Below are 27,593 nucleotides of genomic sequence, written 5' to 3'. Positions count from 1 at the left end.
GTGGAAATTAACTTCATTAAATAAGACGTGTGTGTGTGTGTAGGGGTGTGTGTGTGTGTGTGTGTGTGTTGGAGTCTGGAAGGCACAGGTATTAATGTCAGCGGCTAAAAGGGGAGACAGTCTGGGAGACAGGAAGAAGAGAGAAAGGAAAACTAAGAAAAAGCTCAGCATGGAATAAGCGGTAGAAGTGACAGAGTAAAATTGAAAAGGAGGAATAATGAAAGAAAGTAAACAACAGAGAGAGAGAGTGACAGAGATCAATATAGAGAAGTGGACAGTGTAGAAAGAGTGAGAGGAGCTGAAAAGATGAAAAGTGTCTGTTGATTAGTTCTCTAACAGGGGAATTGGAATTGATCTTAGGGAAGGCGTGTGTGTGTGTGTGGGCATGCGCGCACGTGTGTGTGTGTGGACCGGTGGCTGTCATGTCATGTGTGTATACGAGCATAAAGGACATGTTTAAAGTTTGTATCTGAATCCATGCTGGGATATTAGAGAGCGACGGGCCGTCGGCGTGGGCGGCTGGTGATTACAGCCATCAGACCGATCGACTTAAACAGGGAGACAGACAACAAGCTCAGCTTGGCTTTGGTTAGATACGACTAAAGAAGGGTCAAATATTTTCAATTGGCTTTTACTGCCGGGTCGCGTACCATTTGATTGGGTTTCATATACTTAAACTGCAAGGTCAAACAGCTTTAGCTCTGACTGATCTTCATTTCCTGCCTTCAGAGTGAGGAAAGTGTTGCTCTCCATTCATCAAAAGCCAACCTTTCTTCATGTTGATAAAGACACTGCTGCAGAAGGATCACGCTCAACAGAATGGATAAGTGAAAAATCATTGATCTATAGCAGGATTTAAGGTACATGAAACAAAGATAGAGATGTCTTTACAGTACATACTGCCACTCACAATGTACAAGTCATGATGTTCACAAAAAAAATGCAATTAAAAATCATCAAGACACACTTGTCTCTTCTTCTCTTAAACAGGATATCTTCTTTAATCTGTCGATAAGTTCAGAATCAGCTGCAAGAATTGCTTTTATGCCGCATGCAGGATAACCAAATTATGTTTAGATTGCAAGATTTGTTTTCTGCCTTGTCACATTTTCCATCACCACCCATGTTTCCTCCTACATCTCTTCTTTGCACAAGATTTTCACATAATTCCAAATCATATTTTAGCCTCTTTTATTGAGTTAGTATTCGTCTGATGCAGGGGTTGAAGGAGATGCACTGTCAGACTCTAAAATCCTCCTGTGCGATGATATATTTCTGAAAAAACAGAATGAATAGAGCATGCTGCACAAAAACACAGAAAAAAGATTCCACCCCTTTCTGCTGTGCAGGTTTTCCTTTTAATGGTTAAATTCTAATTATTTGATATTTATGAACCTCTGCTGCATGCTCACTTCTCCACTGACTTTCACCTGATATTTATTGACGGCTTGTCTGTCTACTTGACTTACAAGAATAATTGAATATTTATCACCTCTCTCTGCATGCTAACACTGATGACTTTTATGATTTCTCCCCCAGTGCTAGGATCCTTTCAGGCATGTACAAAAAAGCTGGTAGCACCGGGATTCTGTGCTTGCACACATTTTGTAACACTCCCAGGATGATTTTTTCCCCCCTGTATTATAGATACCTTAGAGATATTTTTAGTCAGTCCACTTCTTCTTTCAGCACCTTGCTCTCAGGCTCTGGAGCTCCTCTCAGGAGTGACATAATACATTCTGCAGACCTCCAAAGACAAGGATTTGCATTCAACACAAAGAGGAAACACACTGCTCAAACCAAAACCTAAAATCTGATCAAACAGTTCAAATAATACAATTTACTCTTTGACTTCAATTATATATTTGGCTTTTTGAGAAAATGTTAAGAAATGGTTTGAAAGAAGTCGTAATGAAAGCTGAACTATATAACGATGCATTTCAGCTTAAATTTTTACTTTGTTCCAAAAATGTTTCAGGAAAATATTTTTACCCTCTCAAACCAAACATGTCTAAAGATTCTCAGTTTCCAAGGATTTCATATTCAGGAAAGTTTAAAAGCGGTCATTCTGTTTCAAATGTTAATTCAGATATAAATAAACTGGTTGTCTGCGACAGACTGGTGACCTGTCCAGGGTGACCCCGCCTCTCACCCGGAACGTTAGCTGGAGATGGGCAGCAGCAACCCTCCCGACCCCATTAAGGGACAAGGGTGTAAGAAGATGGATGGATGGATGGATGGATGGATGGATGGATGGATGGATGGATGGATGGATGGATGGATGGATGGATAAACTAGTTGTGCTTTGGTAGAAGGATAATTCATCACTGCAATATGTTGCTACATATTTTCCCGGTTTTATCCAAAGTAGAAAGTTGCTCTATATTTTTAAAGCAAACATTTTTAAAACTCAACACATTAGTTTGGCTCTTCTCATTCATAAATATCTTACTGTCTGAACCAGGCATGAGATTAGGTTTTCTATCATTTGGAGCTGAACGTTTAATGGTTATCTTGCTTTAGTTAATCCACATGAGCCACGGCTCAACTGGAAGGAGAGACTGTAACTCTGGTCGCCATTCATGGTTAAAATCATAATTTTGAGTCATAATTTTAGGTAATGTTAAAAATGAAGTAAGTCATGATGAAAGTAAGTGCATGTGCTGTTTATTTATTTATTTATTTATTTATTTATTTATTTATTTATTTATTAAAGTCTGTGTATGTGTGAACAGACTTGGACAAAGTTATTCTCATGCAGCACAACATTCCCACTGTGTAATCGCTGGGAATATGCAATTAACGGGAAATCTCTCAGTCAACACCACGTTTTGTGTATTCATTCATTCACCCTCTGTCTTCCCTTCTTCTTCCTCTCTGTATTTGAGTACCTGCTTACTCTCCTCCTCCACATTAAAAAAAAAAATCAAAATCTAGATCATCACAGAAAGAGCTTCCTGCTTCCCCTCTCGTCTTGCAAATCATTTCTTATTTAACGCAGTCTCATCGTCCCGTGCTATCATCATTACCACCACTCCAATCCCCTGCTTCTCTATCCCTCTTACTCCTCCTCTCTGCCTCCCACTGGCCTGCGTGTTCATCACGCAGCTTTTTCATTATCATCATCATCACTGAATTCCCATCTCTACATTTCCATGTCGCCCCAACTTAACTCATTGGGATCCTAATTTGTAGTTTCATCTACACTTTTGTTCTGTCTTCAGTTCCCCCCCCACCCCCCAATTATTGCAAATGGCTCAGAACTGGAAAATGTCTCATTGTCCAGAGTCACACACTTCTGGCTTCTGCAGCAGCTTCTTCAGAACTGTGGGATCAGGGTCAAGGACAACACAACCTATTTGAATTCAAACATAATTACTCGGTTTTAAGACTATTTGTAGTTCATGTATGAGTATTTTAGCATGTTAAACCTCTCTGCGGTCTCTTGTTTCAGTTGAGAAAACCTTTTAATACACAATATTCATCACATTTCACCCCACTTAGACATACATTTGTGTGTTTGCTTGTTTAGGCCTGATTGTCATCTGATGAGGGGAAATAGTATTTGACAAACTCTTCCTTGATGGCTATAACATTTCATAATAGAGAAGTGGAACCACTACCCTGTGTGACTTTATTGGTGCAGCTCAATAAATTAAAAAATCATTGAAAAACTAATTTACTTCAGCAATTCAATTCAAGAAGGGAAAGCTTTATATTATACAGATTCACTCCACACATAGTGATTTTTCTTTAAAGCTTTTTATAGGGTACTACTAATGAAAACAATGAAATCAGTATCTCAGAAAAATGCAGCTATTACATAAGAATGACTTTTAATACAGGTCTGTGGTCCCACTGAAAAGTATGTGGGTATAGTAGCATTGTGGTGTAGTACAAGCATCAAGGAAGGTGGTAGGTTGACAGCATCAGCAGATATTTCTAGTATCTTCTTGATAGATTCTCTTCTCAGTAACATTCATTTCTGTGATCTTAAACACTCAGTTCTTCTTCTTGTGTTTTCACTGAGATTGGCAATCGACTTCAAGGTGAACTACTTTGAGTATTGATCCACATTATATATATAAAAAACTATAAAAATTTACAAAAACTTTATCCCTTTATTATATTTGAAGTGGTTTCCTTATCCCTCATCTACTTTCGTTGCTGTAAAGTTTTCTGACTAATACATCTGTCTCATTTGAATATCTATTACACTCTAAGAATATATTCTCTCCCATTTCCATTTGCTCACAATATTCACTAAATCCAGCAACATGTTTAGTAATTATTTTAAGCAAGCTGCTTAATCCAATGTGACTGAATCTCATTTGATATGACATCATCAACTTCAGTATTTCCTAAATTCACAGACATTATTTTGGATACTATAATAATATCTAGCCTTGCCTTCGCTGTCCCACTGCTCTTGCCATTTCCTCTTCATATATAATTTAACTAGGCTCAACCTCATTTTTGCTTGTTTTCAGGTTCCAAATCCACAACTAAGCTCAACTAAGTTGATTAAAGCTTACTGTTTTTACGCACCTCAATCTCTTTAGCCTGTTCCATTTGACTACAGTATTTTAGGACTATAAGCCGCTACTTTTTTCCTACGCCTTGAACCACGCGGCTTATAGCCCGGTGCGGCTTATAGCCCGGTGCGGCTTTTCTGAGGATTTTTCTTCAACCGCTAGGGGGCGCTTTAGCAGGGAGTGAATCATTGGAAGTCAAAACTGTAAATCAAAGGAGAAAGTGCTGATTTTCATGGAACAAGCACAAGCTAGCAGCAGGCACGACGGAGAAATGTTTTCAAACTCATATGATGCAAATTATATAAGTTAATAAGAAATTAGCTGATTTACTGAATTAGATTTGTTTTGCACTAGAATTTCTATTGGATGATGGATTTCATTGATCTGAAATAAATTTGCGCATAGTTGAATTTTGTAAACTGAACAGGATTTGATCTTTTTTATGCATGAAGTTCCATAAGTAATTTTTTTTATTTAGTTTTTAATTGGTACAATGTAAATAATTTCAAACAAACTGTAATTTTTACCATTATTTTTATTTCTCAAAACCAGTCCAATGAGGTTACATTTCTTTATATTTCACCTTAGTGAGCATAAACGTTGATCAGCATCATTACTTTCCAAACAGCCCATGATGCATGTAAAATATAATGCCTATCCATCTCTTTCAGTCAATTAAAGCCAAGATGTTGGTTGTTACAGCCCTCAGACCAATCCTTAATACAAGCCCTGCTGATATCCAAATCTGCAGGGTAACTATGGTTTCATAAGGATGTGCCAAACATGCAGCAAGATGTTGAACCCGGTGTAGTTATTCATTTCCTGTACCTAATTAAGGGTTTTATGTTGTGTTTAAAATCAGCGGGTGTATCCCAGGTTCATGTGTCACAAAGGACTCGTTTTTTGCTGGAGAAGAAGAGTCTAAGTTTTAATTAGGAGGCCAGGTGTTTTTGTTGGGAACTTTCCAGAATCAACATCAGTCTTGCATATCCTCCTCATCCTCTTGGCATATTGTCTCCCCTCTTCTTTATTGGCTTTTTGTTTCTGTCTCCACTATTTTTCTTAAAACATCTGACTTTCTAAAATCGTTGGCTCTGTGATCTTTGTCTTAAACTGTTTCAGTTTTATTCCACTTCTATACCTCCTTTTTAAGATTTTTGCCATTTGAACCACCATTATGTTTAAATCTAGTGCTTTTACAGTCAAAAAGGTATGTTCCTTATTAACTCTGAGTTAAACACACACATATGCAGACACACAGTGAATACCTGAATACACATCACGGAGCACATAATTTCCCTCCAGACTGCGTGCATTGTGTTTGACCGCAAAGACACTTGAAGGAAACTTGGATGGGATCCAGCACTGTGAAGCAGTTCAACGTACTCATCTAAAAAAAAAGATGTCTGGAACTTTTTTCTCACGAGTTAAATAAATAAAGGGACTCACCTTGGACCTGCACTCATTAAAACGTTCTGGTTTTCTTAGTCTTCAGGGACTCAAGTTAAGTCAATTAAAGTCCTCCACTGTTGACCCTGACTTAGCAAGATATACCATGCTGAGGGATGCCTGGAGTTCAAGTCATTTAAATAAAGTAAGATTTTTAAGCAGCTATATACTGAAAAACTGATCTTTTTATTTTAAACTGCCATAAATGAGCTTAATATCGCTGTTTGTTCAGTACAAATTAGCAAAAGGAGAAGCATAACCCTTTAATTAATGTCAAAAATGTACGATTTCAAAATCAACTCTTAAGAATTTTCAGTAAGAGAAAAAAAATAAGAATCGCATAGCGACAATTATTAACAACCAGCTGGTTGGTTGGTTTTAAGCATGACATTTATGAGCAAATACAATTATTATGAAGATAATCATTTTGTCTATCTCACAAATTTTACAATAAATGATATTTGACAAGCAATGAGCATGTTTGGAGACGTTTTATTGTCTCCAGTTACTACGTTGTCGTGCAGGAATTAAATTCACTAATCCACAAATATATACCATACATGTATGTATGTACCTCCTGGTTGGTGACCAATGCTGACTGCACTGGGTAGATAATGTGTCGGGGTAAAAATATTTTTTTAACTTCATTGCTAGACCAATACTCAGAAAAATGGGAAAAGCTGAGAAACTCATTGTTGCATCAAAATGTAGTATTTGATGCAACAAATCAAATTTGCTAACAAATCAAATTTGTTCAGCTTTGTTCTGTTTTTACGCAGGTGACAGATCCTCATCTGTCCAGGTCCTGGACAGATGATCCTCAGGTCCTGGACAGATGATTCCTGGGTCTGAAGTTTAAATAACTGTGCACAAGTCCAAGTTATTCAGATGTTTCACAGATCCAAACCAACCCTTAGATTGTTAAAATGTACAAGAGGAAGCAATGAATCTCCAAGAAGCTTGTTGGTGAAACAACAACTTATTATTGGTTATTCAGTCAAATATTAACTGGACTGAATGTAAGCTTGTGACCCTGCCTGGATAATTTTGACCCGATTTTGACCAACATCCCTCGGTTCATGTTTTTAAAATTATTTTAAATGTGATGCTGTACAATTAATCCACCCTGCATAATTACAAACCTAAAGATTAATCAGAAATTAAAAAGTAAATTAACACTGTGAATTATTTAAGCAAAAATAAATAAACATATTTTCATTTTTTTTACTTAAGCCAAATTATAGATAAGTTAAAGTTGGCCATTGGGGAAAAAAAGCCCTAATTTTTCTATTCTTAGTATTTCTTTGTTTTGAAAAGAGATTATCATAACAAGGACTCCAATTCAGTTTCTCCTCATAGTAAACAGTGACAACAATCCTTTCATTGTTGCCAAAATCCCTCCATATACTTGAAGGGATTTAATTTTTATGATTATTATGTGTTATAAATTACTGCAATTAGCCCAAGAGCAAAACTATATGACTCGGATTCGTACGTCTTTTTTTATTTTCATACTACTTAAATTCCAATAAGCTTTCTCAGTGTTGGAGCTGAAGAGATATTTTCACATTAACCCTAATAACTGTACAGCAATAAGATACTGAAATGGAAAATTATGTTTATTATCTGACATTAGTGAAAGACACACCCACTAGTTTCCACAAAAAGTTAAAGATGTGAATCTGCCACAATCTTGAAGCAGAAGTCAGCGCTGACTGCAAAACCAAACGATGGACAGACAGTAAAATGCGTATTTTATCGTACTGTAAGGTGTTGTTAGAAATGCTGGAATATTTCACCTTTATATCCTCTGATGCGAGCTTCAGTGGCTTTTGAATTTCTTTCCTGCTATGATGGAGAAAAGGTGAAGGCAGAGTCTCCGTTAGAGTTTTGAGGAAAAATATTTCAAAAAGCTGTACTGAATATTTCCAACTCTTTTTATTATAAATTTAAATGACAAAAAAGGCATCTTTATTACATTTTATACAATCCCCTGCAAAAGGATTCACAACCTTTTTTGCATGTTGCATCCACAAATCTGATTGTATTTTAAATGTTTAAATCAAGACACACTAGTGTTTCAGAATGGCCTAATCAAAGTCCAGACCTACGGTAAATTTAATTGAGAATCTTTGGCAAGGGTTTGCAATTAGGCTAGTTCAGACTATGGATACTTGTGTAGTTTACTTTATCTGTGGTTGTACATGTTCATGTTTGTGTGAGGTTGAGTAATGGTGCTATATTATAATATGTAATGTAAGTTTTGATTTGTGCAGTTAAGACAGAACGATGTGTTAAATTCTTTCAATTAAAAAAAACATGTAGAATGAAAAATGTGTTCAGTTTGTATATTCATGAGGCCGCCTTGTTGAAGCATATATTTCTGGGAGGGTTTCTCACAAAACATTTTGGAAAATTATAGCTTATTTCTGGGTGTGCTTTATTATTATTGTTTCGCATAATGAGGGCAAAAACAAAATGCGGTGATTTTTACCTGCAGCAATAAGATGTTCTCCTTCATTTTTTGGTTTTCAGTTCATGTCCACACCGTCTGTACGCTATCTGCTTTCTAATGTTCTTTCCCCATCCGAAGTGTATCAGTTTCTCTGTAACAGAAGTACTTAACCTGAAAACATAAAAGCTCATCTGTGGGTTTTTTTTTTTTAAAGAATATCGTTGGTGTCATTGATTGCTTACTTTATCCAGTAGTTTTCCTCTCTTCTTTCATCAGTTAGGATCTAAAGCTCTTCAACTGCATCCTGTTAATATAGATGCACTATCATTCCTGGCACTCTGCACCTTTTCATGTTCCTGCTGCACCCACAGTAAACAGCAGCGCCCTCAAAGACATAAGATCTTTTATTCAATGACATGGTGCTCTTTGAGAAGGGAATTTGTTAGCTCAGTCCCAGTCGACGCTGTAAACTTTAGCCAACTTTGAACTCCGATCCGAGCCAGTCGTGAAGATGACGGGCAAAAACAGAACCGCTCTGACAAATGTTACACTTTGTAGACGGAATTATGATCACATACAAATGCACAAACATTGTAAAATCCATGTAATTTAAAATGTTATTATTATTATTTTTGTTCTGTTTCATTCGTCTCTTTCTCCTGCAATATATTGTTGACCAGAAGATGGCAGCCTTACTGCACTGAGCTTTGGTAGGGAACTGTCCGTGGTGTTGAACTACGTTTACCGCAGATCATCCATCTGTCCGTCTGTCTGAACTTTTATCACACATTTATAGATTCATTTTTACATTGTGTATATTGCTCAAAACATGAATAGTAAGGCAGTATATATATATATATATATAGACACATAAAATGACCGAAGTAGCCCAATGTACAGAGACCTACCAGCTTGATGGATGACTCACAGTAATGCTGTGAAATGGCTCAACCCACACACACACACACACACGCACACGCACACACACACACAACACACACAGTCACTAACTAAAAGACACACACTCTAAGGCAACTGCGGGGCCTCGAGGGTCGATGTCCTGCAGCTTCTAGATGTGTCCAGGTCCAACACACCTGAATCTGGTCACACATCAGGTCAGATATCCACGTTGAGGGAGTTGACGGTCTGAAATCTGCTTCTGTGGATCTACAACATGAGTGATTAGTGACACATTATTGTGAAAAACATTGTCAAGAAGAGCTACGACAACACAACACAGGCAGCTGTAGCCTCTAAATCCTGTGTTAGGATGTCTAAACATGAATTTGTTTGAATTTAATATTTCTTTTCATACAGATAAATATTGAAATGAATCATGAGGATTATTCATAACCTGTCCCCCCTCCATGAAAGAGAGAATAAATATTTGATCAAATGTGACATGAGAAAATGTTTGATGAATAAAGTGATTAAAGTAGGAGGCAACTTTTGAGCGTTGCTGTGGGGTTGGCAACAAGGGATGAATCCTCAGCTCTACGCCACAAAGCTCAGCAAAGAGCTAAGAGTGATGTCATAAAGTTACGTTTCCTCTTGTGGAGTAAAGGCCTTCAGTTCGGGTCGCTCCTTTTCTAAGGACAAATTTAGAGCAACGTGTGAAGTGAAGCTGCTCTTGGCTGTCTTAGTGGCTCAGTCGGCTAATTCTTCATGATGCGTTTGTAGCATTGTAATCTTATTAGTGTGATCCTTCACACATGCCACCAGGGAGCTGGGATCAATAACTGGCTTGTGTCTCTCTTTGGGGTTTAGTTATACACACACACGCACACGCACACACGCACGCACGCACACACACACACGCACACACACACACACGCACACACACACACACACACACACACACACACACACACACACACACACACACACACTATCAAGTGGTGATTATGGAAACAAAAGACACAGGTGATGATGAGGAAAGTGGGATATTTGTTGCGTATGTGTTGAACCTTATGGAGTTTTTTTTGCTGATACGCTGAACTTTTTCCCCCCATTAATTTCCTACTTTTGCGGCCCCATGTTTGCCTTTTTCTCTTCTCCCCTCTCTGCATCCCATCTCCTCCCTTCCTTTTTTAATTTCCTGCCACCCTCTCACCATACCCCCTTTCATTCTTCAAATTAGCCTCTTTCTCCTGTTTATAGCTCCTTTAATGCCTTGCTCCTTGTTCTCTTCTCTTCCCTTTTCACTTTTCTCACACTTCCCTTTCCTTTCTGTTCTCGCCCTTTTGCTTCAACCTTCTTCCTGCCCTCGTCTCTCTTATTTCCCCTTCATTATCATTTCTGCCCCTCTTTTATGGTTTCCGCGCATGTCTTCACCTGCTTTTCCTCTTCCTCTTTTCCACTCCCCCCCTCTCTCTCTCTTTTTCCCGTCTCAGACCAACCTCTGCTTCTCTTTGCGCCTCTCTCTCTCTCTCTCTCTCTCTCTCCCCCCCTCCACCTCCACCAGTCTCAGTCGTTGCTGGCGCGCCGGGCTGTGCGGACCTATACCGACCATCTCTCTCCTCTCCTCCACTGAATCTCTCCTTCTCTTCGCCTCTCTCCTTCGCTCTCTGCTATGACAGCTCACACCAGCGGCGTGCTGCCCGATCTTAGACCGTCAACCCGTCACCGGTTGCTGTCCTGTCCAAACATTAACATGGACATGTGCGAGAGGGATATTCGTGATTGATCTTTCTTTCTTTTCTGTTAATAAGGAAGGAAAAAAAAGAGGAAAGGGGCTGCCTTCCTTTTTTTTTTACCCCCCCCCTCCCCACCCCACCACCACCCTCCGCTTCATTCAACCAAGCAGAGCGGCAAGGTGGGGAGAGGACTTTCAAAAACAGCCAGTTTGGATTTATTTAGCAGCAAAATGACGGATTTGGGAGCGCCGGAGATGCTGCCGCCGCTGAGGAGAAGGAGGACGATCGGGAAGAAACCGGGGGGACTCAGACTCGACCTCCCGCTTCTCCTCCTGTTGGGGATCCTCGTCGGGGATTTCTCCCCGTCCAGTGGTGAGTTTTTTTTTTTTTTAGCGGATCTGCGTCTCGCATGCGAGCGGACCTGCGTAACTGTGTGAACGCGCGAGTTGAAGGTTGCCACAGTGTTTTTTTTTTTTTTTGTGGTGTTGTTGTTGTTTTTGTTTGTTTGTTTGTTTTTGACGTTGCCTGTGCGCGGATTCAAAAAGGTGATGCGTGGACCTCCGCAGCAACAGTCAAGAGTCGGTATGTGAGAGTGACGGAGTTTTTACACGGAGGCTTGATGCGCGCGCGTGCGCAGGGGGGGAGGGGGGGGGGTGGGGGGGGGGGGTGCGAGGCGTGTGATTGGCTGCGCACGCGCATTCAGGTCCGAGTCCTCTGCGTGTGTGTCTTGTCTTCATGGCGGCGCGTGTTTGTGATACTAAAGCCCGCACAGTTTTTTGTGTTTGCGCATTCGGGAGGTGGGAGAGCGCCGCGCGGCCAAGTTGGACACAGTGTTACATCTGGAGCCGCGAGGGCCTCGTATCCTCAGCAAAACCAACACAAGCCACTCCAGAATGAATCACCACAACCAGCCAAATCACATTTAGCATCTGCAAGAGTTAGAAATCCTCTCTGCTTGACAGCAGGCTCAGCCCGTGTTTAGCCTTCTGTCTACAGACAGACAGGCAGGAAGGGATTTTCATGAGAGAGGAAATCCCGTGATCGGAGTTATTCGTGATTTCCGTGGCGGAGCAGTTCTCTCCGAGGTTGATGGTGGGGGCTGATGCTGTGCATCGGCGGTGATGCAGCAGGTGATGAGCACTGGAAGCTCCTGGAGTTGAGCTACGGAGAGAGATCGAGCAGAAAGTGTTGAATTTCCCCCACTCTGTTCATCAATGCCCCTCTTTGTGAGGACCTCTCCTCAGTCCTGTTGAAAACGCTCGTCCCCCTCCAAGAGTCTCCTAAACTTTCCCTCTCCGCACACAAGTTCATCATCACCCTGAAATTAAGAAAGTGTTCCCAGTTTAGAAAATCCTTTAGAAGTCAATCAATCAATCAACTTTTATTTTTATAGTACATTTCAGCAGCAGGTCATTTCAAAGTGTTTTTTGTTATAAGTTGCAGTATTCCCCTCCCCGTCTTTTCCTTAACTTTGATCTATTCTGACCAACATATACTTCGTGATGTGTGTGTGTGTGTGTGTGTGTGTGTGTGTGTGTGGTGCGTGTGTGTGTGTGTGTGTGTGTGTGTGTGTGTGTGTGTGTGTGTGTGTGTGTGAGAATGAGTGCGAGTATGTTTGGCATTGGCATCTTTATCTGCATGCAGGCATGTGTGCCGGCTGTCAGCCTGGAAATAAAGGGATTTGAGTGAAAGCGTGATTGAGGGGGAATCGTGTGTGTTGATGAATATGATAGAGGGTCTTTTAGGCTGTTTGTGATTGAAGCAACTGCTTCTCATCACCTGTGATTTAACTTCAAGCCCAATTTCTTTTTTTTTTGAATGTGTGTTTTCATTCTCAGCTTATCTGCCATGAAATTTAAGATAGTCCAATTTTCACAAAAACAAGTTTTGAAATGGTTTGCTGTGTCATATATTATATCTCCCTTCTTTAGAATCTACAAGCCATGTGCATAAATGATTATATCACTAAAAAGTACATTTATTTGCAGTTGAAACTTATTAGATTCATTATGCACAAAGATATATTCCAGGTGTTTATCTGTATTAACTTGCATGACTATGACCCGAGAATCAGCTCCCCAAACATTTAAAGAATTATATATGTTTAATAAAATGTTTTATTTTTAAGATACTGAAGGCTGCTGACATGGGAGATTTCCATAAGACCCTCTGCAAGAAGAGCAAATCTACAAAAAAATAATTTGTAAAGAAGCATAAAACTAGGAATGCTTATCCCAGCTTATTAATAGAAAGTTGAGTGAAAGAAAAAATGTTGTAGAAGTAGCAGCTGGGATTACCACAGCATTCAGAGGGTTGTACAGCAAAGCTCATAAGTGAGTGACTGGAGTAAGATGCATATCTGGAAGTTGGGCTACAACTCTTCAGGACTGCGTTAGGCCAGATAAGGTCAGAGATTTCTTAGGCGGGCTAAAGAGAAATAAGACTCAGTGCTACAAGGCCCTTGTTTGTCATTAAAGTAAAAGTCCTGTAGTCTGGAAAAAGAGAAGAGAGGCACAGAATTCAAATGGCCCAAACCCAGAGGGAAGCCTCCACCCTCACTGTTGATTCAAGGAGCCATGTCATGTGCTGGTGTTGGTCCACTGTTACTGTTTTTCAAGTCCAAAGTCGGCTCAGCCGTGTTCCAGGAAATTTTTAGAGCCCTGCATGCCTCCCTGTGCTGATCGAATTTATCGAGATGCTAATTTTGTTTTCCAGTACCCACACTGCTGAAAGCACCGAAACTTGGCTTACATACTTTCACTAAGCTAATATTTTTTGTATTAACATTAATTCTAATATTCCACGAAAACTAATTTTATACTACCCATAATCTTAGAACTAGATAACTGAAATAAATGTCTCTGGGTGCAATGAATCTATGTATGAGCTTCACCTTTACCAGAATTGAATTAGTGAAATAAATTCACTTTCCAAAAATGTTGAGATTTATTGAGATGCTCCTGTATATTAGATTAGGCTGCTCTGAGTTTACAGTAAATATAAAGTAACCTGTTCAGTCTATCACTAAGTAGAGCACGGTAATGGTAATAAATAAAGCCTTTCAGATGATGTCTTACACAATGTGAGACAACGTACGAGAAAATTAAAGGGCATCCAGACATCTGGCGAGACAGAAGGGAGGGTGGCAATAATTAATTTAGTCAAACCTCAAACCGCAAATGGCTGCCATCCTTTTAGACAGTGTAAATGACATCACACTGCAAGTTTTAACAGTCAAGTAATTATTGATGTTCTGCAAATGTGTGCTAAAGATGTCACAAAAACCTAAACCCTTACCCAGTTCCTTAACAGAAAGAGATGTTTAAGCTCATTGAAGTAGCTTTTTTTTTTTTTTTTTTACAAGATTATTAGGTAAATAAAATGAGCCTAACATGTCAAAATATTAAGTTTGGAAATATAAATGCGTAACGTTGTAACATAAATGCTGAAAATATGCTGAAAATTGTTTTATGCCCAGTACAAGCCAATCATTATGAAAACAAGAGAAACATTGTTGGCGTTTCATTGAAGCATTCACACATTTTCAGTCATTTGTATTAAAATAACCTCCGTCTACCCATCAACAGGTTGTCCGCATGTCCAGCTGTGATCATAATTCCCATTAAACCCAGCTAGTGCTAATATAATTGATATATTGTTAACTGCGCTCTACAGGGGATTGGACAAAAAGGCACTTTTGGAACACCCACTCGCACATGCAGACACACACATCTGACAATAACATGCCTGAGATTTTAGACTCCCACTGGGACTATGAAGCACTTGGTTAATCACTTGGGCACACACTCACTTTACTAAACACACTCACACAACCCGACACGCGGGACATCCCAATGACTTATGTCTGTTCCGTTTTCGAAGTGCGGAGCGTTGAAAGGTTTGCTTTTCAAAGCTTTTTAAAGTTTATAAGGACACTTAGAGCCAAACGCACGTATTCACATGCACACGCACCCAAACAAACTAAAGTGCATGCACAAGGTGACAATTAGCTGACATTGAATCAATGCCAAACAACAAGATATTGGAACTAGCGGCCTGTCCTCCTGCCTGGCATACTAATATCACACATGGGAGGGACACACAAGCATGAACACGCACGCATCAACACACACCGGCTTTGTGAAGACAGTTAATTAAAAAAGAGCTGGCTGCCTGATACAAATTCAACAATACACAACACAAGGGGAAGCGGGTGTACAGGTGGAGTGATCAGTGCCAAGGTACAATTATGTTTTTTTTTTTTTTTTTTTAAAAGAGACCAAAATAGGAAAAAGGAGGTGTATCCTGCTTCTTGAAATGTGGCCTCACACAAGGCTTTTATAATCTCACACTGAAAAATGTGAAATGTAATTTAGGTGTGTTTATGCAGGGAGGGGGAATCCCATGCAAAGAAACAACTGATTCTAACTGAACCCTCTGTGCCGCTAGTACCACTGGAGCCTCAACAACACAACAACCAAATGCTGTCGTATAAAAATGTTATTGGGCCGTTTTTGTAAAGATGAAAATTTAATTAGGATTCAATTACTTCCTGCTATTGGGATGTAAATTTGATGTGACAGAGACATCATTTTTGTTTTTGTTCATTTTGCCACCAGGCACAGTGTAGGGGTTGATCAGGAAGACGGGAAAAATTAAAACCGTACAGATGGAAAACGGCAACAAAGAGTGTCATCTTTCAAAACTAAGTCTGCATTAAATCCATTCAGATGAAGTTTGAACGTCTTAATGTCGATAAATGTGGAATCTTTACATTCCTTTTAATTCACTGAATAACATCAACTTATTATACATTAAATGACTGAAAATTAACATGGAATAATAATAAAAAATGTTTTATTGCTTCCTATTACTAGCATAATCTTCTTTAAGTTAAATGTTTTATTTTTGGTAATAAAAAACTGTTTGAGTCAATCCATAAATTATTCACACCTTTCTTACAATTTTTAATGAACTAATACATTTGATTGTGATTGGAAATGAGATGAGTGTCTCCCAAATATGTGATAAAACATTGCAGGATAAGAAATCAAATAATTTATTTTTCTTCTTGTAATTCCAGACCATCTTTTGGTACCATTAATATTTGTTGACAAACTCCAAAACTTTGAGGTTGGAGCGCCGACTTTCTTTTTTTCCTCCATCACAGATTTTCTCTGTCAGTGCAGCTACACATCTTGGTCATATTTCCTTTCAGAAGAAGCATGGTAAAATTAAAAGATAACTTCAAACCTAAATCAGGGAAGCTAATAAATCTGGACCAATAATAATAGGAGATGCTCTTTTTACAAAGATATTTTTCCATCGCATCTAATTTGGTTTATGTGACACATCCCACATAAACAATCATAGAACGTTGGTTTGTTTTCATTTAAGAAGTCATTCTTAAGCTGACTACTGTCACCGATCCAGGATTTTAACTTTTTCTTTTCTGAATGGTGTCCTATCCATACTGTTTTATCCTCTTGTGTCTCATCTCATGACCTTTTTTCTCTGTGTGACAGATGGAAATATAGATCCAAGTAAAGACTCATTCTAGTTTTTATTCATATATTTCCCAACAAATCATTTGAGAAATAAACATGTTTTTAATGAAGTCAAGGCATTTAAATCTTGCTACCAGTAGAATGTAAGTAAATAGACAAACTGAGGCAAAAGTAAACTTATAAAAAATTGTCTGTGATTATTTGTTCAAAAAATACACTTTGCATCCTGTCTCTCTTACCTTCCTTTTTCACAGTTATCTATTACATACAATCCAATAAAAATGTATCTTTGTAGTTGTGGTTGTAAAATGACAAATTATAAACATGTATCTTAAATGACAAATTAGTCAGAATATCTGTTCTGATTAATCTCTTTTCTGCATACTGTCATAGTGGTAGAAGGATGCCTTAATGGGTTTTAGATGCTTTTGAGACATTTGACACTTTGTGAACAAAATGTCACTCAGTAATTTAGCAAACATTTTAGATTTTTTATTTATTAAGTACATTAAGAGGTTATTCTTTTGTTGAAGCATACACAGCGTGTAGCAGAAAGACCTTACTGTGGGTGGTCTGCATTCCTGCCCACCAGTCTTTGACACCAGTCACCTGAACGTTGACCGGTCGTTCAAACAAGATAACTCGGACTGCGGTGTGCTTGATGGTTTTCACGTTTCCTGCCCTTTTATATTTCAGTGGGATTCATATCTGAGCTTTAGCTCTGCCATTTCCATTAACCCTCCCTTTCTGCTTTTTAAGCCATTCCTTGGTGGATTTCCTTGTGTGCTGTGGATCATTATCCTGTAGAAAGGTCTGCTTCAGCTTCAGCTGTTCTCAGGCAGCCTTTGATGTGACGAAGACGGTTTGGTTGAATCAACAAATGCAGGCTTCCCACCCCCTCAGGCAGTGACATTTACTCCACTACGCTTAAAAGCATTGGATTTATTTCTTTAAAATCATTGTGGTTTGCATCAAAACATGCATGACACCAGGCCAACTTAATTTATTGGGATCTTTGCTTTGATTTTTCCTGATAATTCTTTGAAAGGGTTACAGTTCTAAACAAATGACCATAAATGTTCAACACTCGCATAAGACATCTTTTACGTATCTTCATAGAATAAAATTTAAGTCTCCTGGATTGGTGGGTTTATGTGACTTTTGTATATTTACCAGTGATGCATCGATTGTTTCTTTGGTCTTTTAGAACCATGGTTTTAGCTTTTTCTTACTAGTAATAGCACATTTTGTTTGCTAAATTTAAAGAGGTTTCTGTTAAAGTATGTGTTGCCATCTACAAATAAGTTTTAAAATTTGGTAACGTAATGATATAAACATTATAAAGATATGTATATTTTTATAAAATAAGAATTTGACATTCTTGTATGTAGGCAAAATGATAAAAATGAATTTTAATTAAACAGCTAACACTTAAAACAACATAGGAACGTTTGTTTATACTTTCAAATATTATGTTACACACATTTTATTTTATTTTATTTTATTTTGAGAAACTGTTCAGTGACATATGGTGGATTTTTGCAGTTTGAAAAGAAAGACAGAAAAATACTAATAAACTTAAATGAAAAACTATTCACAGCCATGGCTGATTGTTTTGTTTATATATATATATATATATATATATATATATATATATATATATATATATATATATATATATATATATATACCAGCATTTTACTTTTGCCTGGAACTAGAGATCTGATTTGGATTTATCAAAGATTTTGTGCAAAAAGCTAAAATTTAGGGTGATGGCAAGGAGGCCTTCCAGGCTCAAGGTTCGGTACCATTAAGTTTGAAATAACTGGTCAAAATACCATTGAAATTATGCTGTTTCTGGTGTTTTTGTTCATATCTGAGGAGGCTTTCAATAATTTTTACAAGTTGTTTTTTGAATGAAAAAAATTAAATAACATTGTTTTTCAAAATGTGTTATTTTTTGTTATTTTTGTTATGTTATTTTTTCCGACTTATTTACTTATGAAAACAGTTTTTTTAATTGGTCAGCTCAGAGTTTTATAATCAGACTGTTGGAACCAGCTTAAAAGTTCGGTAATTAGTACATTTCTAGCATTTGAATTTACTTACTGTGTTAAAGAGGATTAACTGTTTAAGTTATTTTTCAAACCTCACACCAGGTTTCCCCCCCAGTGTGTTATAAGCCCACCAGGCTAAGCATCATTTATTTATATACAGTAACGGTGATTTAAAGACGGGGTAGAGTCTCTTTGGCGAAATGGTTGGAACACATACTGAGACTGAAGCCAGGTGTTTTCTGTCGGTCTACAACTTCAGCAAATAAAGGATTAAAAAAACACTTTAATTAGGATGAAACAACAAAAAATCTGATGTTTATATTAATTGTATTTTCTTATGTTTGTGTTTTTTGTAGTTGGTGTTTAAGTATTGTCTTCCAATATCTTATAATCCCTGGTTATATTTTCAAATTTCCTGTCAACTTTCAACATTTTTCCTTAACTCAGAAACAATGGCAGCCCTACAGAGTTTCGCTAGTTTTCTGAGGGGAAACGTTCAAAGCTTGCAGGTTACAACAGTAGCAGTGTGTGGGGTGCTGTGGGCATTTGCTGGGAATTCAGTGGGAATGTGTTTGCTTTTGACTTCCTGTGGTTTCTGTATGAGAAACCTGGGAATGCTTAGCCACAGCTTTTAATTGTGTGAGGAAGAGATGTGCTATAAGACTCGCGTGCATTCAGATAAACTCATCCTGCAGGTGGTGGAAGAAAAAAAATTTCTGTTCGACGTTTTCAGGTGCTTGTGTTGTAATTGATCCTCCTTAGTCACACCAAAGACAGAGCGCATTTTAAACAAACGGAGCTCGACAAAGAGCAAAGGAGACTCTTCTCACTGAGTACTGATGATTTTCAGGCACTTGAGAGTGCTTCTGGCTGTCCAGTGAGATGAGCAAAAAAACACACACACACACACACACACACACACACACACACACACACACACACACACACACGCCCACACACACACACACACACACACACTCTTCAGTACAGTTAACTAGCACATCGTACACAGTTCAGCAGAGCAAAGGGTCTGTGTTTGATCTGCAGTCAAAAGAAAAATATGGATATGTGGAGATATTTAATAAATTGTGAGCAATGCTTTTATTATTTTTTTTTATTTTTTATCCCAGATCTAGATTGAAATTAGCTGTAAAAGAGCAAATAAGAAACATACCATTCAAACATTGTTCATTTTTATGATTCTAGCGATGAAAAAATAGTGTGAGCCTTGAGTTAATTGACTTAATTTTTTTTTGTTGAAGTTACCCAGGTTTTAAAACGAGCCGTGGCCTACATAGACTACGCTTACGCAGGGGAAGAGGACAGCGAGGGGAATACTGGGACAGAAAAAGGGGGAATGTGTGTGAAGACAGAGAAAGCGATTGAGGCAGAGACCAAAGGCAGTATGCTAAAGAGAGATTGGGCTTGAGAGGAGGGGAGAGGCACTTGAATGTAGGAGGAGACAACACAAAAGGGAAAATGAAAACGTATTCCTGAATAGATGCAATTAATCAGGAATGACTTTTCCATCTTGTGTTACTCAGTTCTTAATGTCGGGCATAAATTAATGACATCATAACCCTGTCACGCCCAAATTTATTGCTAAGATACGTGTGGGAAATTCACTAAAGTGACCCAAAGGCATATACAAACAGGGCCTTAAAATGTGCGGATATTAATGACTGGACTCAGATATTTCATGCTGGCAATAAATACTACATTATGCACAGGACTCTCTATGTGTTCATGATTTAAGTGAGGAAAGAAAGAAAACGATACAGACTGAGGAAATAAAGGAAAATATACTGACCCATCCAATAAATTAGAATATTATTAAAATATCCATTTATTTCAGAAACTTTATAACCATGTGAAACACTATTACACACAGCTCTTCAAAAAATAAGAGACCACTGCAAAATTATCACTTTCTCTGATTTTACTCTTTATAGGTAAATGTTTGTGTAAAATGAATATTGTTCTTTTATTCCAGGAACTACTGACAACGTGTCTCTGAAATCCCAAGCAAATATTTAGCTTTTATTTGCAGAAAATGAGAACTGGTCAAAATAACTAAAAAGATGCAGAACTTTCAGACCTCAGATAATGCAAGGAAAACAAGTTAATATTAATTTAGAAGCAACAATACTAATGTTTTAACTCAGGAAGAGTTAAAACATTATTTGATGTCTGAACCAAATAACCTCCTGGTTATCAATGAGGCTTTTAATTTTCTCTAGAGCTGATTGTTAAAAGTATTTATTTCTGTTAAATTTGATGATTTTTTTTGCCTATAGGTAATAAAAACATGACATTTAAAATCAAAACATTACCAGAAGGATACATTTTTTAAAATAGAAATGTGGTTTTCATGGAAATTATGTTCCATACCTGCTTTAAGGTTGTTATTTTCAATAGGTACTTTAATAAATCTGATCTGTTAAGGTTATTAACTGTCCACAAAGCTTAAAGTAAGTTTGAAACTTGACATAATTATCATTATAAATGTGTTGTTGCTGACAGACCTGAGGTTTGCTGGTCTGTTATGCACAACTAGCATCTAGTTTAATTTTGGTGTCTTTAATTTTTTTCATCTTATCCCTTAAATGTCCCGTTTGAACCAATGACAACACTGCATGCACCTAATAAGCAGTGTGTTGCCGAAATTCCTGCAGCATCATAATACAAGTAACAACAATATGCCCTTAAAACTTGTTTAATCCTTCCACTTCAGGAGCAGTTGTGGCTGTTTTTCCTGTACCTTGCTGTGCTGATGCCTCGCTGTGGTGGGAGCTGACGGTTATTTCATAACACACTGGATTACTCAGCCAGCCAACTCTAAAAATAAGCATGAAATGAACCTCTTAAATGGAGCTCATAATGAAAGATTGGGTGGTGTGACTACAAGACATCCATGAAAACCAATATCCAAATTTAATTTGACAGATTATTCAGAACAGCAACAGCTATGGAATGTTTTCACCAATTTCAGCAAAGTACATAATTTCCATTTCTTTCAGTTCGTTTGCTGTGTTAATGGTAGTGGAATGAATTATTGTAGCTTTGGTTCAAGAAGTAAGTACCCCACGCACATATCGACTTGCATTTGCATGCAGCTGTCGTACAGACTGTTTTATTCAGACGTTGCTCGTGACCAGCAGAACCTCCAAGTCTGCGGGCAGCATGATTGAATTTATTGGGAACAGTCTGGGTGTAGTTAAGCAAAGGCATTTCTACTGCCATCACCATGGTGGCTCCAACCACTTACCTTTAAATTTAGCCTTATGGTCGAAATATTCATCTTTTTTTGCCAGTTTAAGATACTGGTCTGACGAAAAAGATCCTTGTTGAGCCACACAATAGAAATACACTGTGCAATTGTAATGTTTAAAAGAATAAAAAGAAACTCCAGAATATACCGTATTTTTCGGACTATAAACCGCAATTTTTTTCCTACACTTTGAACCATGCGGCTTGTAGCCCGGTGCGGCTTCTCTGAGGCTTTTCTTCAACCACCAGGGGGCTCCTTAGCAGGAAGTGAATCATTGGAAGTCAAAATTGGAAATCAAAGAAGAAAGCGCTAATTTTCATTTAGAACAAGCGCATGCTAGCAGCAGGCATGACGGAGAAATGTTTTCAAATTCATATGATGCAGCTTTTAAGTTGAGGGCTGTCAATCTGGCACTACAGGAGGAAAATAGAGCCGCTGTACGTAAACTCGGCATGAACGAAACTATGGTTCGGCGTTGGAGACGGAGGGCTGCGTCCTTAATAAATCCGGCAGATTTACTAGGACGCAGCCCTCTGCTGCCCTCTGCTGGGTCCTTATGGAAAACCGAGAGCAGCGGAGACACCATCGGCTTATAGCCCGGTGCGGCTTATATATGTACGTTTCCAGTTTTTCCAAAAAATTTGTAGCTACGGCTTATAGTATGGTGCACTCTGCAGTCCGGAAAATACGGTAAATACTTTTGTCAGGTTAAAGTTATAAAGTTAAAGTTAGTTAATTATGTTGAGATAAACACTTTGTTTGTAGTCGGGCCAGGTTGAATTTTACTGGAGGAATTGAAGTCTTAAGACAGAACATAAAGTTTAACCATGAAAGGAGTATAAACGATTGCAACTTTCTGTTTTGCATCTGGAAATGTGTGTATGTGGAGCTGTTGTCCAATGAATCTAAAGGCTAATGTCTCTGTTATTGTAGCACTTTTGTTACATTATTTCTGCCTTGCCACCGCTCTTTAGCATGACATTTTATATCAGCTGTAGGCTAATAGCTGGCTAACGGGTTAACATTAAGCAGGCTAATGTGTCTGTTAATGTTATATTAGTGTTATTTCAGTTTTTCTCGCGCTTAGTTCCATGGTTTAAGGGCAGAGTGAGTCTGGGCTTTTGACTCTGTTTGAGCATACACACTCACACACTCACACTCACGCTCTTTGTGTGAGTGTGTTGGGAAAAGGTGCAAGCTCTGTTCCCTGTGTGTGTGTGTGGGTGCATGTGTGTGTGTGTGCACTCTGTATATGGAGCCAATGAGATACATTTCCATTTCAAAGCAACGAGTCAGCAGCAGGAGAAGCTACTTTCATCCGTTAATGTGATTTTAGGGGAAGAGCGAGACAGTGAGACACACGCGGAGGGAAATACTGTACATAGAGCCTCGGTAATCATTTCTCTACAGTTTAGCAAGGGGGCTGATATTGTTTAGTTTGTGTTTCAGTCCCCCATTCTCATGTCTTTCTCCATTTCTGCCTGTGTGTTCTGCCTTACCTATCAAACAGGTCATGGTTTTAATGCTCTTTCACTTAGATTAACAAGTTTGCTACTCAAAAAACCCAAAAACAAAACAAACGATACTGCATGAGGCTTGTTTTAAATGTGAGAAATTGTTTTAAAGGAAAAAAGAGCCCGTGCCGCCTGTAGCTTGGTGTTTGTATCAGCCTTCAAGCAAAAATTGCTCACAGTTTTAGGTTAGAACAGGGAGTGTTAGAGAGAGAAGCGAGGGGATTACTTTGTGCTCGGGTGCCTTTTTGTGTGTAAATGTCCACACGTAAGCTAAAAGTGTGTACCAGTGTGTCTAAGCGTCGTGTGTGTGGGTGTGTGTGTGTGCGTGCGTGTGTGTGTGAGCACAGCTTTTCTATGTGCACCCATGCGAGAGCCGTATAGGCTGCATTTCACAATGTTACAGTGCTGCAAGTGGAGAGCAAATTTGTTTGTTTTAAATATATGTATGTGATTCAGTGTTTCCTTGTGTACACAAGCTTGCACCCGTGAGTGTGTTTGCTTGTCCGAGTGTGTCCATGTGAAAGAATTTAAACTGTTTATTTCCATAATGTAAGGACATTTGTCTGTGGAAATGAACAGAATGTGACGGAGGATACCACATTTTTCAAACGTTTTATTTTGTGTAGTTTATTTAAATGTCATTTTTATGGTGAAGCACTGGCTTATGACCTGTGAAAGGTGTTATATAAATAAAGTTTGTCAGTTTTGTTGTTGTTGTCTATAAAAGAAGCTGCACATTGTAATTCAACGTGTTTCTTGTCCACATTATTGCCGTGATTTTTTATTTTTTTGTATGTGGGGTTGTGTTCATGCATTTTCAACGAGCGTGTGTGTTTGTGTGTTTGAGTATGAATGCGTTTGCCACAGGCTATCATTTCTCCAGTAGCATCGTTCTTATTCTATCCATTTTTAATGATCGGTAATGGTCGCTAGCAGTGTCGAAGCTACATCTTAAGGAGGCAGCAAAAACGGTCCCACGGCGCCCAAAGCTACCAAGACAGAGGAGGCAGAAGGAGGGAGGCTGAAACTGGAAAGAGGTTTTAAATAAGGGTTCCTTGGGATATAACTGCAATGGTCTCATGGCACACTGTGTCACTGCTTTACAGCCCTACATGGAGGACAGTGTGTGAAGAAGAGCGAGGAGGTGAGAAAACGGCCAGCAGGCCTACTGACTGGAAGATTTAGTGGCTAAATGATTGGCTGGTTGTTAAATTGATTGACTGACTTGCTGGCTGATTGGTTGTGTTACAGGCTGGCTACGTGACTGACTGAGGCAGGCGCTGATCTGTGGGAGGATTTTTACAAGGTACCTTTGTAACAGCTGAGTAAGAAAGGACATATGAGAGCCAGAGGAATGCTTGGTCTCTAAACTGTATTTAATCTCTGTAAACTAAAGGTTTAGAATTAGTTTCCAGGGTCCAAAGGCCAGGGTTGGTTCTTAGCATGTAATGGCTTTTAAATTGTTTCTTGTTGAACTTAAATTTTATTTGTTCCCATTAGAAACCGCATTGGGCTTTATTGGCAATGATTCCTTACTTCTGCCCCCCTCCTCCTTCAGGGAAACATCCAGATTCTGTCAGCTGAAATCCAGTGGAATCAAATTTAATTCAATTGTATTAAACTAAGCTAGATTTCACTGGCCTTTCTGAGCTATTTATCAATGCAAATGAAGAAAATGTGTTGGACTTTAGATGTTTTTTGCTACACCGACCACAGAAAACGTATGGATAGGAGATCAAAGATATGATTGGTTTGGCAGGAATAGGTGGACCGGGAGAAAGAGGCTGCAGTGCACAAACGAGAGGCAAATCAAAGGAAGGAGGAAGAGCCTGGCACTGTGATAAGGAAATAACAAAGGGTAGGTTGTAAAAGCCTTGAATACTGGAGCTGTAGCAAAGCCAACAACTCACCTGTGCACACAAAGCTGTATCAAAACTGATTTTGCTGTGTCCTTTACAGACCATTAAATCCAAACAAAGTCAATTGCTTCTCTCTCTCTCTCTGACAAATGATGGCTAAATAACACATCTTTTCTGTCCGTCTTCTTGCCTGAGTGCTTGCTGATCTGAAATCAATCAAACAGACTCTCTAACGGCGTGGGAAGGCCACAGCAGGAAATCCCTGAAGTTGGCATTTGAAAAGGTGGGACGGTCAAACCACACCGATTTCCATTCCCGGTGTGTCAGATACATGACATCAGCAACAAGAAGCAACACCTGAGGCAGTGTGGGATGTGGAGAACAAACTCGCCGTTATTATCGAGGATTATTTGGAGAATAAGTGATTCTCAAAGTATGCGTTACGTCTCCAAATTAGGAAAAACCTGGCTCTTCGTGTCACCAGCATTGGCTAAGGGTGACTAACTGTGATGAACAACAGTAAATTCACTTTGATTTGTTTTTCTTAACTCTGCTTTGCTTTCAAATTCTGGCGCAGACTGACAGGCGAAGGCAATATCAAGCACACGATCATAGATTAGACAGTGACTTGCTGCTTTTAGGAGTTTTAAATTCACACTTCTTGCATGCCAAGAATCAATCAGTTGTTTTGTTCCACTTTTTCTTTCTTTGCTTCTGTCACCAATCATCTCTTCTTTGTCCCTCTTCACCTTTTCTTTTTCCTGACTCCTCTCTCTACATTTTCTTTCTGCTTAATGTGTCAGTCTGCTGCCTTTTCTTTTTCCCCTCTGCCATTCATCCTTCGTACTTTGTTCCGTCCTGGTTTTTTAACACTTTTCTCCCTTCCTCTGCCTATTTCCTCTCCGTCCTTCTGTGCTTCTCCCCTTTTCCTCTTCTGTCCTCCCACCTCTTTAACTTTCCTCCCCACTTTCTTGGTGTGTCTGTTCCTCCTTCCCATTCTCTCTCTCTCTTTTTCATTCTCTCTCTCTCTCTCTTTCCCTCTCTGCCCTTTACGGGTCCTTTGATTAGGTTGTTGGCATTTTCATTGAGATGTCTATATGACCACTGAAATAACTCCTCTGTCACAATCTCATCTGCCCTCTATCTACTTTGTTTCTCACTGTCTCTTCATTTTCTGTTTGTGTTCTGCAGAGTTCCCTCCTAATCTCCTCGTAACTCTTTTATTTTCTTACTTCCTTTTTGTCATCTTCCTGCTGCCTTGTTCCTCTCATTTCCTTCTTCTTTTTTTTTATCCCAACCTCTCATTTTCCTTGCTTTTTAACTCTCATTTCTGACTTCTCTTTTTCCTAAGCCACAACTATAGGTCATTCATTTAAATGTCAAATGGCCACATCAACCAGTTGGTATTATAAACAGCTTTTTTGGTTGGTAACACAGAAAGAGAGACGCAGGAAGCGAAAGAGTAAGACAGAACGAGTGTGTGATTATCATGACTGGGCTGATGCTGCAGTTTTTTTGTGTTTCTGGCAGCGAACATCAAGAGAAAGATGTCTGTGAATGGATATAAGTGTTTGAAAATGATTAGCAATGTGGGGCGGATGTAAGGAGAGGGAGAGAATGAGTTGGCTTTTAGAGAGGAAAAAGGAAGGGAGATAAGAGACGTTAAAGGGAGAAGACAAGGAGATGAGGCAGGACAGGAAAAGGAGGATAATGATAAAAATGAAGAGAAAAGGATAGGGAGAGGCTGCTTGTCTACATGCCTCTAATCTGTTGATGGTTGAGGAGAAGCAGACAATAACCTATTATCTCTGCAAGACTTAGCTGTCGCTGCTGCAGTATGCTAGATGGCAGATTGCGCTAAAGCAGCTTACATCCAGTGAAACCCATACAGGAACTTTAACAGAGGCCGATGATGTGATAACACTACAAATACACAACCATGTACTGTCTATGCAGCTCTTGAAAAAATTAAGAGGCCACTTAAAACAATCAGCTTCTCTGATTTTATTTTTTACAGGTTTATGTTTGAGTAAAATCAACATTGTTCTTTTATTCCATAAACTGCTGACATGTCTCTGAAACTCCAAGCAACAATTTAGTATTTATTTGCAGAAACAAGTTCATATTAATTTAGAAACAACAATACTAATGTTTTAACTCAGGAAGAGTTCAGAAACCAATGTTTGGTGGTTTTAATTTTTAATTAATTTTTTTTTTCCCAGAACTGTATGTACACACCACAATGGTATTGAAAAGTGAAACACTAACTGAAACAAATTGCATAGATAATTACACACAGACTGACGTTTT

The 27,593-nt window shown here is 38.7% G+C and overlaps 1 protein-coding gene across 2 annotated transcripts in view; it reads left to right on the top strand.

Annotated features, from left to right (window-relative positions):
• Window positions 1-11,203: 11,203 nt before the first annotated feature.
• The window catches only part of csmd1b (CUB and Sushi multiple domains 1b), a 433,675-nt gene continuing 417,285 nt past the window's right edge, over window positions 11,204-27,593 (top strand). For both annotated transcript variants that reach the window (XM_081605248.1, XM_081605247.1), the window contains exon 1: window positions 11,204-11,447. In XM_081605248.1, the coding sequence (XP_081461374.1) occupies window positions 11,306-11,447 (142 nt within the window). In that variant the 5' untranslated portion in view covers window positions 11,204-11,305. The remainder of the gene's footprint in view (window positions 11,448-27,593) is intronic.

The sequence above is a fragment of the Poecilia reticulata genome, chromosome 3 (assembly GCF_904066995.2).
Source record: "Poecilia reticulata chromosome 3, P_reticulata-male-v2, whole genome shotgun sequence".
Taxonomy (NCBI): Eukaryota; Metazoa; Chordata; class Actinopteri; order Cyprinodontiformes; family Poeciliidae; genus Poecilia; species Poecilia reticulata.
The sequence above is the reverse complement of the archived record's forward strand: the minus strand, read 5'-3'. Positions and strand labels throughout refer to the sequence as shown.